This window comes from Actinia tenebrosa, unplaced genomic scaffold (genome assembly GCF_029948245.1).
Source record: "Actinia tenebrosa isolate PJP-AT-01 unplaced genomic scaffold, QUT_ActTen_1.0 PGA_scaffold0__85_contigs__length_37466705, whole genome shotgun sequence".
NCBI lineage: Eukaryota > Metazoa > Cnidaria > Anthozoa > Actiniaria > Actiniidae > Actinia > Actinia tenebrosa.
The window spans coordinates 3,691,032-3,704,633 of record NW_028292569.1 but is presented as its reverse complement, the minus strand read 5'-3'; the positions used below and the strand labels follow the sequence as shown (position 1 = coordinate 3,704,633).

Here is a 13,602-nt window from a genome sequence, read left to right as displayed (position 1 = left end):
AGAACATCTACACCTTTACCAGGACGCCCAATGCCAATCCATTCTGTTACTGCAACTACCAGTACAAGCAGTACCAGTAGACATACTGAAAATGGCGCCAATTCTCAAAGGCTTAATATACTTATTCCCTCTGTCCCTGGTGGTAACGAGGATGTGCTAAGAGAACACAGAAATCGCCTATTGCAAGCAACAAGCGAGAATGAGAACGTTGACCCCGACAGCGAAAAAGAAGAAATTTCTTCAAATTTCGAAACGATTGTGAAACAGTTTAAAGAACTGCAAGAACAAAACCGCCAAATACTAGCGGCCTTAAAAGAAGCCAGCAGAACAAGGACAACAGCAAGACCAAGATTACTGTCTCAAAGGCTGTTGCAGTAAGTAAAGTGGCAATATTTAAAAAAGCAAGCTATTTTTATTGATAATTTTACTGGGAATTCTTGGCGCGAAGAGTAGTCGGTATAATTATGCAGCGGTATAATTTATGCAATGCTAAAATTGGCGGGAAACCCGCCATGGTAGTGGTTAATGCTACCAAACTTTACTATTGATTTCCAATAACAAGACACTGAATGATAATGATAATTTCATTTTTTGTAAAGGAATTGATTTGATTTCGATTTTTTTCCCAATATTATACAATCACAGCCATAAAAATAATGAAAACATTATTACTATGTCTAAGAATAACTTAAGGTACATCTTATGATTTTAATGAATTATATTATGTTATTACAGTCTGAAGTACGCTTGGTAGCAAAGAAATTACGGGACAGGGAAGAAAACCCTCTTATATGGGATTTTACTAAAGCGTAAGTATGAAAATTTAATAAAAATGATCTTGTCTGAATCATCCATAGTTTCTTTCCATATTAAGTTTCCACTTACCACTCAAATATGGCATTTCCTAATTAGTTTCAGAGATGACGTCAACGAACAGATTAATAACGCAATAAGGGATAGAGTTCTGAATGTTCATAAGGATGTCTCTGCCGTCGAGTTAGAAGGTATTTATGTATTTTATATTATGAAGTGCGAAAGGCCTTATGCACCTATCAAAGTTAACCCGGGGGGGAGGGGTGAGGACAAAGGGTGGTGGTGGTCGGGGGGGGGGGGGGAGGGGGTAACGAAATCCTTTTAGAAATATTCAAATGCCGAAGGGAGGGGAAGCAGTTTGAAATAAAATAACATGGAAAAAAAAAAAAACGAAACAAAACAAAACAAAGCAAAAACAAATGGATGCTAAAGGAGTAATTGTCGGCCAAATGCCAAAATTTCTAACAAATTTTGTCTCAAGTTTTAATATATGGGTACTTGATATAATTTCAGCTGCCCTTAAAAGTCACTTTCTGACGAGAAGAAAGAGAAACAAAAGAGAGCGTTCAGGGGCCCTTGGAAGGCATCAAAAGATGCAGCGGAAAACACAAAGAAAACAAAATGTGAGTAAACTGAATTTGCAACGATTATGACTTTGTTTAATAAGAAACTTTGACTGACGGTGTTTTTTTTTCTTTTTTCTTTTAGCTCCTAAAATCCAGATCCAAGGCAGCGGACTTGTCAACCTCGCTATCACCAGGGGACAAAGAGAAAGTCAAGGCAATTATGAAACTGGAGTATATGTCATCAGAGGAGTCGATGTCAGAGGCGGATGACCAGGCTGATGACGATACAGCGGACAGTGGCTCTGATAACGAAGGGGGCCCTACTAAGCAGAGTAAAGTTTTAATAAAACACCCTCTGCCATGGAGAAGCCCCCTAGCTAATCAGTTCATGGAAAGCATGGACCGAAAGGCAAAAAGGAGGCTGTCAGAGCGCAGTCTCACCATGCTTTTGAAGCGGAAAATCGGGGAGCCGTCAAGACGCCCAAGGCCATCTGGAGTTCCCGAATGGGCATTGAGAGCCTAAAGGTTTTTATCAAATCAAGGGCACTGGGACACCGAACGTGGTTGGGGTTTCTACGAGTTTTATGAATTAAATCTTGTGTCACTGTTCCTCCGTTCCTTTGGCCTGATTTCTAGGGTTTTCGTTCTTCTTTCGATTACTTGAACGTTATACTCGTTTACTTTAAGAAATCCAAAGGTCAAACGGTATAGCAGCGGCTATCTAAGCCTATTGACCTTTGGATTTCTTAAAGTAAACAAGTATAATGTTCAAATAATCGAAAGAAGAAGGAAAACCCTAGAAATCAGGCCAAATGAACGGAGGAACAGTGACACAAGATTTAATTCATAAAACTCGTAGAAACCCAACCACGTTCGGTGTCCTTAATTAAGTTTTTGCAGTTATAAATGAAGTGTACTACTACAGAATATCTAAAAAGAATCGTACATAAGCCACAGATCGATTGACAACTAAATATATTATGATCTCCTTTCACAAATTCTGTCACAAGATGAAACAAACACCTATAATTAATTTACAGAACTAGCATTTTCAATTAGTTGTAGTTAACAAATTGTTCATAGTTAATCAGTCGTCAAGAAAAGGAAATTCACAATAAAAATGTTTCAGTATGATTTATGTCTTTTTTCCTGCTTCTTAGTATAGGTTAGCTATGTTTAAAGTATGAGGTGGTTGTCACGACATATATCGTTTCTATTTTTTTTGGCCTGCCATAAGTGACAATAGCTGAAGACTGATAATATAGTTAAATTTAGCAAATATGATGAGCATAATTCAACTGAGCAAATATGGCTAAGACGCGCTGGTACATCTAAGGCATTAAGGGGACATTAATCACATATACGGTCAGAGCATATCGCATGGTATATGTAAGGCATAAATCACATATACGGCCTGGAAAAATACAGGGTATATGTAAGGCATTAATCACATATACGACCTGGGCAAAGACAGGGTATACGTAAGGCATTAATCACATATACGGCCTGGGCAAACACAGGTTATATGTAAGGCATAAATCACATATACGACCTTGGAAAATACAGGGTATATGTAAGGCATTAATCACATATACGGCCTGGGCAAACACAGGGTATATGTAAGGCAGAAATCACATATACGGCCAGGAAAATACAGGGTATATGTAAGGCATAAATCACATATACGGCCTGGGGAAACACAGGGTATATGTAAGGCATAAATCACATATACGGCCTGGGCAAAGACAGGGTATATGTAAGGCATAAATCACATATACGGCCTGGGCAAAGACAGGGTATATGTAAGGCATAAATCACATGTACGGCCTGGGAAAATACAGGATATATGTAAGGCATTAATCACATATACGGCCTGGGCAAAGACAGGGTAAATGTAAAGCATTAATCACATATACGGCCTGGGAAAATACAGGGTATATGTAAGGCATGAATCACATATACGGCCTGGGGAAACACAGGGTATACGTAAGACATAAAACACATATACGGGCTGGGCAAATACGTGCACATATCAAATGAGCATTTACATTTACTACCGGGTAAATGTATGGATGATATGATATCTGCTATATATTTGCCGTTTGGGATTTTACTGGGCCATACGGACTTTGCCATCTGTGCCCATGGGATAAATGTGTAGGTACATATCATATACAGTCATTGGGCAAATATTGTCTACTATTAGTCAAATATGATATTTGCCCATATATTTGTCTATATGTTTGCCTACATGACAAATCCATTTTTTCGTCGAGTGATCAAGACGATTCCGGTCGGGATTCTGTTCATGAGCAAACTGGAGGCCGCAGATGTATAAGCCAAAGATAATGGATAGCTATAACCACGTACACTGAAGAGAGATCCCAGAATCTTATCAGGTAGTCAATCGTAGGACAAATCTCGCTCTGTCTTTTCAGTAGGGAACTGGTTTTTTTTTTTTTTTTGAATAATCACATGGGCTTCTCACACGCGTACACACGTGAGAATGTGAGAAGAATGCATGCCTGAATGCATGCCTGAAAGCAAGCGGGTTTATACTCACACGGATTCAATTAATTTCATATTTATCCCATGGGGGTTTCTTTGATTCCACGATTTCATTCGATTTTGACAAGCAAGTGTTTTTATCGTTCAATATCTAAGGCCCTGTCCACACTAATCAGGATATTTTTGAAAAGGTTTTTTTTTCTTTGCGGATTGGCCTTCTGTCCAAGCGTATAATTGGTGAATACGCCACTTGAAAACTCAACTTTTCGAAAACAATTACGGCGTGTACGGCCGAAAACGATTCGGGAACACTACGCTTGAACAAAAAATTTCTTTTGAAAACAGAATCTAGATTTTTAAAAAAATCCATTTTCAAAAATATCCGGATACGCGTGCGTGACGGTACATATTAGGTATCACATGATCAGTTTACACAATTATACCAGGTAAACTTATTTTTATATAAAGAATATTTATAAAACCAGTCAAAAAAGACATTGTCAGTTCTCATCCTTTCTGCCTCCCTCCCCACCCCAAACTCCGTATTTCACTGAAGTTGGGTCTTGACGTTTTAACACTTTTAAGATCTATTTTGATCCTTTGAAATTTAAGACATCTTCAATCCTCTTTTATTTCATAATTTTGGATAAAGCTAACAAATACTTGTAACAATTGATAAGTATACATATCGATAGACTGAATGCATACAGGTATAGAAAGTGTGAATTGTAAATGCTCTAAATGCTATTTTTGTTAAAGTCTATTTAGTTTAACTTGGTTTCTAGCCACTGAGCAAAAAAAAATAACCAAAAATAAAGCCTTTCTGGTTTACCATCCAACGTTGTAGATAGGGCAGCCAATAGCACACCGCCTTCAAAACTTATTAAAAACAACGTTGACATTTTTGTTGCTCAATCTTTCTAACTCCTCTACATTTTCTTTGGGCATTCTTACTTTACTCCTTTCGATTTCTCGCTCTAATTTTTCAGCTTTGATTTCTTCTGCTCTTCTCTTTGTTTGACGTATCTTCACTGACCTCTCTCCACACTCCAGTGCTGTGTCTAACATTGTTAGAACATTTTCTTCAGTTTCTGCGTTGAGCCGTGACATTCCAGCGATCCAGTTGTGGACGAGGAATGTGTGACAGGCCAGGCTTTTGGTTGCTTCGCGGGATTTTGAGATGACTTCTTCGACTTTGCTGCTATCGATTCGATCACTGTGCGTTATGACAGTCAGTAAGGTGATCGCTGTTGGGAAAAATAGAGACACAATCTATTGTTAATAATGCAAATCAAATATATGCATTGCGCCCATATCTTGCATGACATTCCAGATTCCACATCTTGCAATCTTACAGTGGCCCATAAGGGACATGCAGTTATTTAAAGGTTATACGAGTTGCTGATTGTTCAATTTCGTAGTCTCAATTTCTGACAAGTATATAAACTTCTGTAAGGAAAATTGTCCCCTATCACTGCTTCCCCAGAGCCAGATTTTCTTCCCATATTATGATTAAGTATTAAGATTGGAAGACTAAGGCCTAGGGCAAACGTCGAACTTTCCATGCACGGAACTTAATTACATCAAAGAATGCCGCTTCATTATCACCTGATATCCATTGTTTTTAATGAGTTCGGTGCATGGAAAGTTCGACGTTTGCCCTAGGCCTAAGTCATGTAGCCATGGTTATTGATGGTTTCCTTACATTCTCTTCCAAGTCTGTGGAGTACGAAGTTCAGTTTTTGGTGATAATCCTCATTAAGCACTCTGACGTCATCCCCCTTGATTACCCATAATACCACGTGTACTTGGTGGGATATGGGAGGTTTGTTGAGCCTGTAACCACCTTTACCAGCCCTTGCTGTCTGACTCTGACCTCTGTCTTGGCGATCAATTTCTTCTCCTTGTTTCACGGTGCCGTACAGGATTCGGAAGAATTCGGCTGTGAAGAACAAGACGCATGAAATCAATACAATGTACATGAACTGGAATAGACAGACAGACAGACAGACGGACGGACAGACCAGGGCGTAACCAGGGGGAGCACAGGGTGCACATGCAACCCACCCCCCCCCCACCGCCCATAAAAGTTCTGCTCATCCGTCTCCTTTTGTTTTAAAATTGCATGCAAATGTTTGATTAAATGAAGACTACTTTCCATCTGCATATTGTAGGAATTTTAAGAATCACTCACTAGGGCTGTCCACAAGTTGCTCCAAAAAGTCAAAAAAGTTGCTCAAAAGGTGCTCAATAAAAAGTTCATATTTGCAATCAATTTGATGATTTAATATCATAGAATCCAGTGAATAAGTAAGTAATGTCTATATTTACTGAGGGTAATACTTAATATACTATATAATATTTTATACAGTAAGACACTCGTCTTTGAACTCCTTCATTCTGTCCCACGAAGAAACATTTGGATCCACTGTACCGCGGACATTTCTCTTCTTTTCTGCAGGACTGCTCTGCACTTTCCTTTCTCGGGCAATACTAGCTTTCGTTGGTTCACTCAAATTAGCTCCAGCATTGGCTGCTATTGTTAATGGGCTTTGTTCTGTGTCAGAATTACTCGAGCATGTGGCCGCCATTTTGCTTACATTTTAGATTTTACAACCGCTAACCACATGCATAGCAGTAAAATACAAATTGCAAAGACAAGTATTGAAATCATTAGAATTAAAAAAAACCCTCACTTTTTGTCCTTATTTGGCGTGATAATTTGTTTAAATTCATGTAAAAGTTAAAAAAAGAATGAAAGTTGCTAGAAAATGAAAAGTTGCTCAAAGTTGCTCGAAAGTGAAAAAGTTCCTCGAAATCGGAAAAGTTGCCCAAAAGTTGCCGAGCAACTTGTGGACAGCCCTATCACTCACCCACTCACCCATTATTCCTTCTTCTTTTTTTTTGTTCTGATTTTTCTTTTTTTTCTTTCTTTCTTTTTTTTTAATTTAATTTTTTTTATTTTGGTTCTGCAAATCATTGCCTATGCACCTCCCCCTGCAAGATCCCTGGTTACGCCACTGCAGACAGACAGACAGACAGACAGACAGACAGACAGACAACTTACTCTCTTCTAATTCATTATCAATATCGAAGAACCCTCTTGTGTCAACAACTGTAAAACCTCGTTCCTGGAAGAATTCTTCAAGAATAGACGTTCCTTCACCACCAGCACTTTGAACTATCGCTACTTCACCTTCCTCTGGCAGTTCGTCAGGGCTCAAAAGAACCTTATAAATCGTATTAATCAGAGCTGATTTCCCAGTCCCCGTTTGCCCAAAGATCGCGATACGGATTTGAAAATCATCCATCTCTCCTTGTTCAGCATCAGTAAAGTTTTCCAGTCCAATTTTACTCCCAGCTTTGTACTCTAAAAGCTTCTTCTTTAGCTTGTCTCTCGTTCGGCTCGCTTCTATGTTGTCTGACATGATAAAATAGACCGCAATCTGATGTAAAATAGCAACCAAAATGCTATCATTTGAACCTCAAATCTTTTCTGAAAGGTAATTAATTCCTATTTCTTGGAATTGTGCAGCAAACGACCGGGGGTTCCCCTCGTGCGGTGACTAATATGTCACGCTAAAGTCACGCTACTTATGTTTGGAGTCCGAATCTGATACTAGTATTTAAATCAAGCCGTTCGACGAGGTAAACAAAAAAAAAAAAACACACTCCAGGAGTGACATGTTGGCTAGCGCTGGGAGCTAGGGGGTCGATTTTAGAATGAAATCATTAAAGTAGAATAGAGGTTTTGCACGACCATCACGTGCCGGCGCCTATATGATAGCTTGGACTGCCTGTGGTTAGATGGCAGAACAATAAAATCCCTTTGCTCTTGGGAATGAGTGGTTATCCTGCCGGTATGGCTTGTAGTAATTCACAGCGTGAGGTCTGTAGGATTCCTACTGTTTCTACCAATGAGGAGCTTTATGTATATTTACGTCATGAAACCCTTGTCAATAAAAAAATACTTTCGTATCCGGCTTACTTTGTCATTGACTGCGGCATCTACAGCTCTGGAAAATTCAGCAATGGCAGCCAAAAAAAATTATAAGGGCAGAAGTCCAAACGTACTACGCTTTATTGAAAGCTGCGGCAATGATGTGGACATGAGAGGTCTAATTGCCCCAAATTTAGCCGCAGGGGCAAGGCTTGCCGCCAAGAATAGAACCGAAGCTCTGGATGAAAAAACTTCTAGCGCCAGCGAGCCCGTTGTGCCCGCGGACATTTGTGCCTGTCATGCGCGCGCGCCCGCGCCAGTGACGCCTGTTCATTACTGTTGTTATTGGTCGGCCATCTTGCGACTACGTTTCATTATTAAAGCTTGTTCATTCGTTTACGTCGTTCGTCGTGTTTACTGGCGTGGTGGCAGCGATTAAAGGACCCACGAACAACAGTATAAATACAACGATCAATAGCAGAAGTCTCGTAACGAGCCAACCTGTACGGTGGTTGGAAAACGAACAGCAAGAAACGTACACAAGAGCTTACGAAACACATTCACACGGCCTCATCAACAATCACCCAAACCATCGACTCCAAAAATGACTTCAACAAGAGCACCAAAACAATGGACACTGACTAAAAACGAGACAATCACTTCCTTCGAAGCATGGAGACAAAACCTACAGTATACATTATCTCTCGACGTAAATTTCGCATCCTTCCTTGGTGATACCGTGACGTGGCTAAAGAAATCTCGAGGCCCTCTAAGAGGCTTTACTGATGACGGTGAAGCAGTCCCTGTCGCTAGACGTCGAACAGCACAGCAAAAGTGTACCCATCTGGAGTTGATGCTTGGCCAAATCGCTAATTATTGCCCAGTTATCTCTAGAAATTCAATTGTCAAGAACTCAACATCTATCAACTCCATCTGGCAAATGATTCGCATGCATTATGGGTTCCAGTCCACCGGAGCACACTTTATCGACTTTAATAACATTAAACTGGAACATGACGAACGCCCAGAAGACCTCTTTCAACGACTGATGTCCTTCGTCGAAGACAATCTCCTCATCGCTAATGGCAATATCACCCACCATGGCGAGATTATAACCGCCGACGAGGAATCAACACCCAGTCTTGAAAATATGATCGTTCTCACCTGGCTTAGACTAATCCACCCGGACTTACCAAACCTCGTAAAACAACGATATGGCACGGAACTTCGCTCCAGAACCCTCGCATCGATAAAACCAGAAATCTCCCAAGCGTTGGACTCACTGCTTGACGAACTACGCACAGCCGCTGATTCCAAGATACTACGCGCTACAGCGTCAAAATTTAGATTCCCTGCCTCACGTGAACCAAACAAATTGCCAAACAGTCGCCGCCCAACGACTTCCAGACGCCCCAGGTCATGCCCACTATGCAAAGAAGCAGGCCGCGCAGATCAACAGCATTTCCTAAGTAAGTGCCCTTACTTACCTCCTGAGGACAGACTCTTCCTCGCCAAGACTCGCTCGACAACCAACTATGAAGAGGAAGTAGAAGAAGACGACGATAACCTAGATCTGTACGCACCTGATCAAGTTGACAGTGAAGCGTCAGCCCTTCCGTCCGCACGTTCCATCTCCCGAAGGGTCAGCACCAGAAGGTCACCCCTACTCAACGCCTTCTATCGACAACACCCAGTGAGGCTGACCCTCGACACCGGCGCCGAAACCAGCATGATTAAAGCGTCCGTTGCCCAGACACTTGGTCTTACCGTCGAAAAGTCTTCCCAACAAGCATTGCAAGCCGATGGTACGACACCGCTGACCGTTATTGGCGAAGTACACGTCCTGCTCTCTCGTTCCAACAAGAAACTCGCGCTCGACGCCCTCGTAGTAGAGGACATAGATGTTGACATACTCGCTGGAATACCCTTCCTCATCGCGAACGACATCTCAGTTCGCCCAGCCACTCAACAGATAACTATACAAGGCTCCGAAACCATCTTGTACCACACCGATGAAAAACACAGCACTCAGGCTCACACCATACGCCACGCCACGTCGTATGTGTTACGTTCATCGTCGCCCACCACCGTTATCTGGCCTGGAGATTACCTAGAAGTTGACGTCCCCCCCGAGCTGGGAACTGACAACACTATCGCCATTGAACCCCGTAGTGATACGTCCCAACTCAAACGCCCTCCACCCAGCGAAAACCCATGGCCCCAACCACGAGTCATAGATACAGTCGGAGGTAAAGTGCGAATTACCAACACGTCCGACGAACCATACACCGTCCGACGCCACGACCACATCTGCTGGGCCCGCCCAACCGTCCCAGCGACTCCTCCCGAAGCGGCTCCACCCTCAACACTCCCCGTTACAGAAGTAAAGCCTACCCCGCCGTCCTCAGGCAGCGTAAGTCTAGATCCAGACAAGCTACTTACAAGTTCCATGCGTGACCAATTCCAGAAGGTCCTACAGAAATACGACAACGTCTTCAAACCGGACATTCCAGGGTACAACGGAGCAGCGGGCCATATAGAAGCCCGCGTAAACATGGGACCGGTACAGCCGCCCCAACGTAAAGGGCGCCTTCCTCAATACTCTCGAAACCAACTAATAGAGCTGCAAGAGAAGTTTGACGAACTGGAAAGAGACCAAGTCTTCCAAAAACCCGAAGATATCGACGTGGCAGTAGAATACCTGAACTCCTCCTTCCTCATAAAGAAACCCTCTGGCGGTCATCGCCTCGTCACTGCCTTTGCAGACGTGGGACGGTACAGCAAACCCCAACCATCACTCATGCCAGACGTTGACTCCACACTACGCACCATTGCACCATGGAAGTTCCTGATAAAGTCTGATCTCAGCCGCGCCTTCTACCAAATACCCCTTGCTAAAGAATCCAGGAAGTACTGCGGCGTAGCCACACCATTTCGTGGCGTACGCGTTTACTGCCGCTCCGCAATGGGAATGCCCGGCTCAGAAACAGCACTCGAAGAGATGATGTGTCGAGTACTTGGTGACTTCATCCAAGAAGGCTGCGTGGCAAAGATAGCAGACGACTTGTACTGCGGAGGAGCAAGCCCCGAAGACCTTCTACCTATCTGGGCACGGGTCCTGGAACAGCTTGACAGGTGCAACCTTAGACTCTCACCAACTAAAACGGTCATCTGTCCAAAGTCCACCACCATATTAGGATGGGTGTGGTCCCAAGGCAAACTATCTGCAAGTCCTCATCGCGTCGCGGTTCTTGCATCTTGTCCTCCTCCAACTACCGTCAAAGGCATGCGCTCTTTTATCGGGTCCTACAAAGTCCTTAGCCGCGTCCTACCAGAGTGTTCCTCCCTAATCGACCCCCTCGAAGGCGCAATCTCGGGTCTCCAGTCACAAGACAAACTTACGTTGAACGAAAGTCTTCTCCACAAGTTTAAAGCTGCTCAGCAGGCCCTCACGTCAACCAAAGCCATCGCTCTACCACGTCCATCCGACTCCTTATGGATCGTAACAGACGGCTCCGTAACCAAACGTGGCCTCGGAGCAACACTATATGTGTCCCGTGAGAACAACCTCTATCTTGCCGGATTTTTCAGCGCAAAACTCCGCAAACACCAAGTCAACTGGCTGCCCTGTGAAATTGAAGCACTGAGTATCGCCGCGGCCGTCAAGCACTTCAGCCCGTTTATAATACAGTCTGAACACCGTACTTGCGTACTCACTGACAGCAAACCATGCGTCCAAGCCATCAATAAACTCTGTCGCGGCGAATTTTCCGCAAGCCCTCGGGTAACATCATTCCTAACTACCGTTAGCCGATATCAAGTCACGTTGCAGCATTTGGCCGGTACGGCTAACCTCCCTTCAGACTTTACGAGCCGCAACGCTCCAGAGTGCCAAGAACCAACATGCCAGGTGTGCAGTTTCATCAAAGAAACAGAAGACTCTGTCGTCCGTGACGTGTCCGTTCAAGACATCATCGACAACACCAAGTCACTTCCATTCACCACGAGATCAGCCTGGCGAGAAATCCAAAACGGATGTCCCGACCTCCGCAGAGTCCATGCCCATCTGAAACAAGGAACTAGACCCTCGAAGAAACTGACTAACATAAAAGACATCAAACGCTATCTAAACGTAACGTCCATCTCCAAAGACGGCATTCTAGTAGTCAAACGCAACCAACCTTTCACCCCCTCATCTGAGGCAATAGTAGTACCACGGTCCGTACTTGATGGTCTTCTCACAGCTCTCCACGTTCGTCTAAACCATCCATCTCGCAACCAGCTTCAGATGGTTGTACTACGCCACTTCTTTGCGTTAGACATGAACAGTGCCCTAACCAGGGTATCCTCGTCATGCCACCCATGTGCCTCCTTACGGAAGTTTCCAAGTTCTCTCGTAAACCAATCATCTGAAGAACCACCCGACGTCGTCGGCATATCCTTCGCTGCTGACGTTATCAAACGACAACGACAAGCAATCTTACTACTCAGAGAGTGTTCGACATCCTACACCAACACTTGTTTAATACAAGACGAAAAGTACGACACCCTGCGCGACGCCCTTACACGCCTCATTGTGGAACTACACCCTTTGGACGGTCCAAGAGCAGTCATTCGAGTAGACCCTGCACCAAGCTTCTTATCTCTTAGCAACAACGACGGTCTAAAACACTTGAACATTTGGCTCGATGTTGGTCGCATAAAGAATAAGAATAAGAACCCAGTCGCCGAAAAGGCTATTCAAGAGCTAGAAGAAGAGCTTCTGCGACAGGAGCCCGGAGGTGGACCCATTACTTCTACTGGCCTCGCACTAGCAACAGCTCGTCTCAACTCTCGCCTACGCCATCAAGGTCTCTCCGCTCGTGAACTATGGACACAGCGCAGTCAATACACCTGTGACCAACTCCCACTATCTGACTACCAGAATATAGTAGCGCAGCACCAGAAGAGGTCCACTAACCATCCCCACAGCGAAAAGTCCAAAGACAAACACGGAGTTGCCGCACCTCAGCCACAGATTCGAGTGGGAGACATAGTTTATTTGATCGCTGACCGCGACAAACTACGTGCTCGTGACCGCTACATCGTTACAGAAGTGAGCGACCCTTGGTGTTACATTAAGAAGTTCACCGGATCCCAACTTCGCGCCACATCATACAAGGTCAAGCTATGTGAGTGCTATGCCGTTCCCGCTCCCCTCGCCTCCTCCCACACTAGTACTCAAGTAATCCACAACGATGCCGACGAAGACTTCGCCACCGTAGACCCAACGTTAGCGTCAGAAGAACCAAGTCCACCAACACCCCCATCGGAACTTATCCGCCCATACGAAGTTGACTTACCAAGCTGGTGTAAACCAAACAATCAAGACAACGCATCGGAAGAAGACACCAACACAACCCCAGAAACAACTGAGCAAGACCCACCACCCTCGCAAGTCACTCTCACCGTCCCACTGCCCATCAACAACGAACTCAGCAGCGAAGAATCTCCCTCGAGACCACAACGAACACGCAAACCCCCAGCCTACCTCAAGGACTACTTCCTATATTGAGACATTATGCGACCTGTAGATGTATGAACCATAATAACTTTGTTATCCAGTTAATTAACAGAAAATAAGGAAGAAGAAGATACTGCGCCAGCGAGCCCGTTGTGCCCGCGGACATTTGTGCCTGTCATGCGCGCGCGCCCGCGCCAGTGACGCCTGTTCATTACTGTTGTTATTGGTCGGCCATCTTGCGACTACGTTTCATTATTAAAGCTTGTTCATTC

General features: G+C 43.8%; 3 protein-coding genes across 3 annotated transcripts; 2 read left to right on the top strand and 1 right to left on the bottom strand.

Moving 5' to 3' along the window:
* The first annotated feature begins 317 nt into the window (after nucleotides 1–317).
* On the top strand, nucleotides 318–2,134 carry LOC148913274 (uncharacterized). Its single transcript, XM_089025968.1, has 5 exons — nucleotides 318–374; nucleotides 736–809; nucleotides 913–1,004; nucleotides 1,327–1,436; nucleotides 1,522–2,134. Exons 4-5 carry the CDS (start codon nucleotides 1,407–1,409, stop codon nucleotides 1,900–1,902), a joined length of 411 nt encoding a protein of 136 aa, XP_088882094.1. The 5' UTR covers nucleotides 318–374; nucleotides 736–809; nucleotides 913–1,004; nucleotides 1,327–1,406; the 3' UTR covers nucleotides 1,903–2,134.
* A 2,359-nt stretch (nucleotides 2,135–4,493) lies between these two features.
* On the bottom strand, nucleotides 4,494–7,404 carry LOC116304716 (uncharacterized). The gene is made up of 3 exons (XM_031714489.2): nucleotides 6,955–7,404; nucleotides 5,593–5,829; nucleotides 4,494–5,134 (listed from the first exon to the last, which is right to left on the bottom strand). Exons 1-3 carry the CDS (start codon nucleotides 7,313–7,315, stop codon nucleotides 4,761–4,763), a joined length of 972 nt encoding a protein of 323 aa, XP_031570349.1. The 5' UTR covers nucleotides 7,316–7,404; the 3' UTR covers nucleotides 4,494–4,760.
* A 720-nt stretch (nucleotides 7,405–8,124) lies between these two features.
* Nucleotides 8,125–13,561, top strand: LOC148913273 (uncharacterized). Its single transcript, XM_089025650.1, has one exon. The coding sequence runs from the start codon at nucleotides 8,432–8,434 to the stop codon at nucleotides 13,379–13,381; it is 4,950 nt and encodes a 1,649-aa protein (XP_088881776.1). The 5' UTR covers nucleotides 8,125–8,431; the 3' UTR covers nucleotides 13,382–13,561.
* Nucleotides 13,562–13,602: the final 41 nt, after the last annotated feature.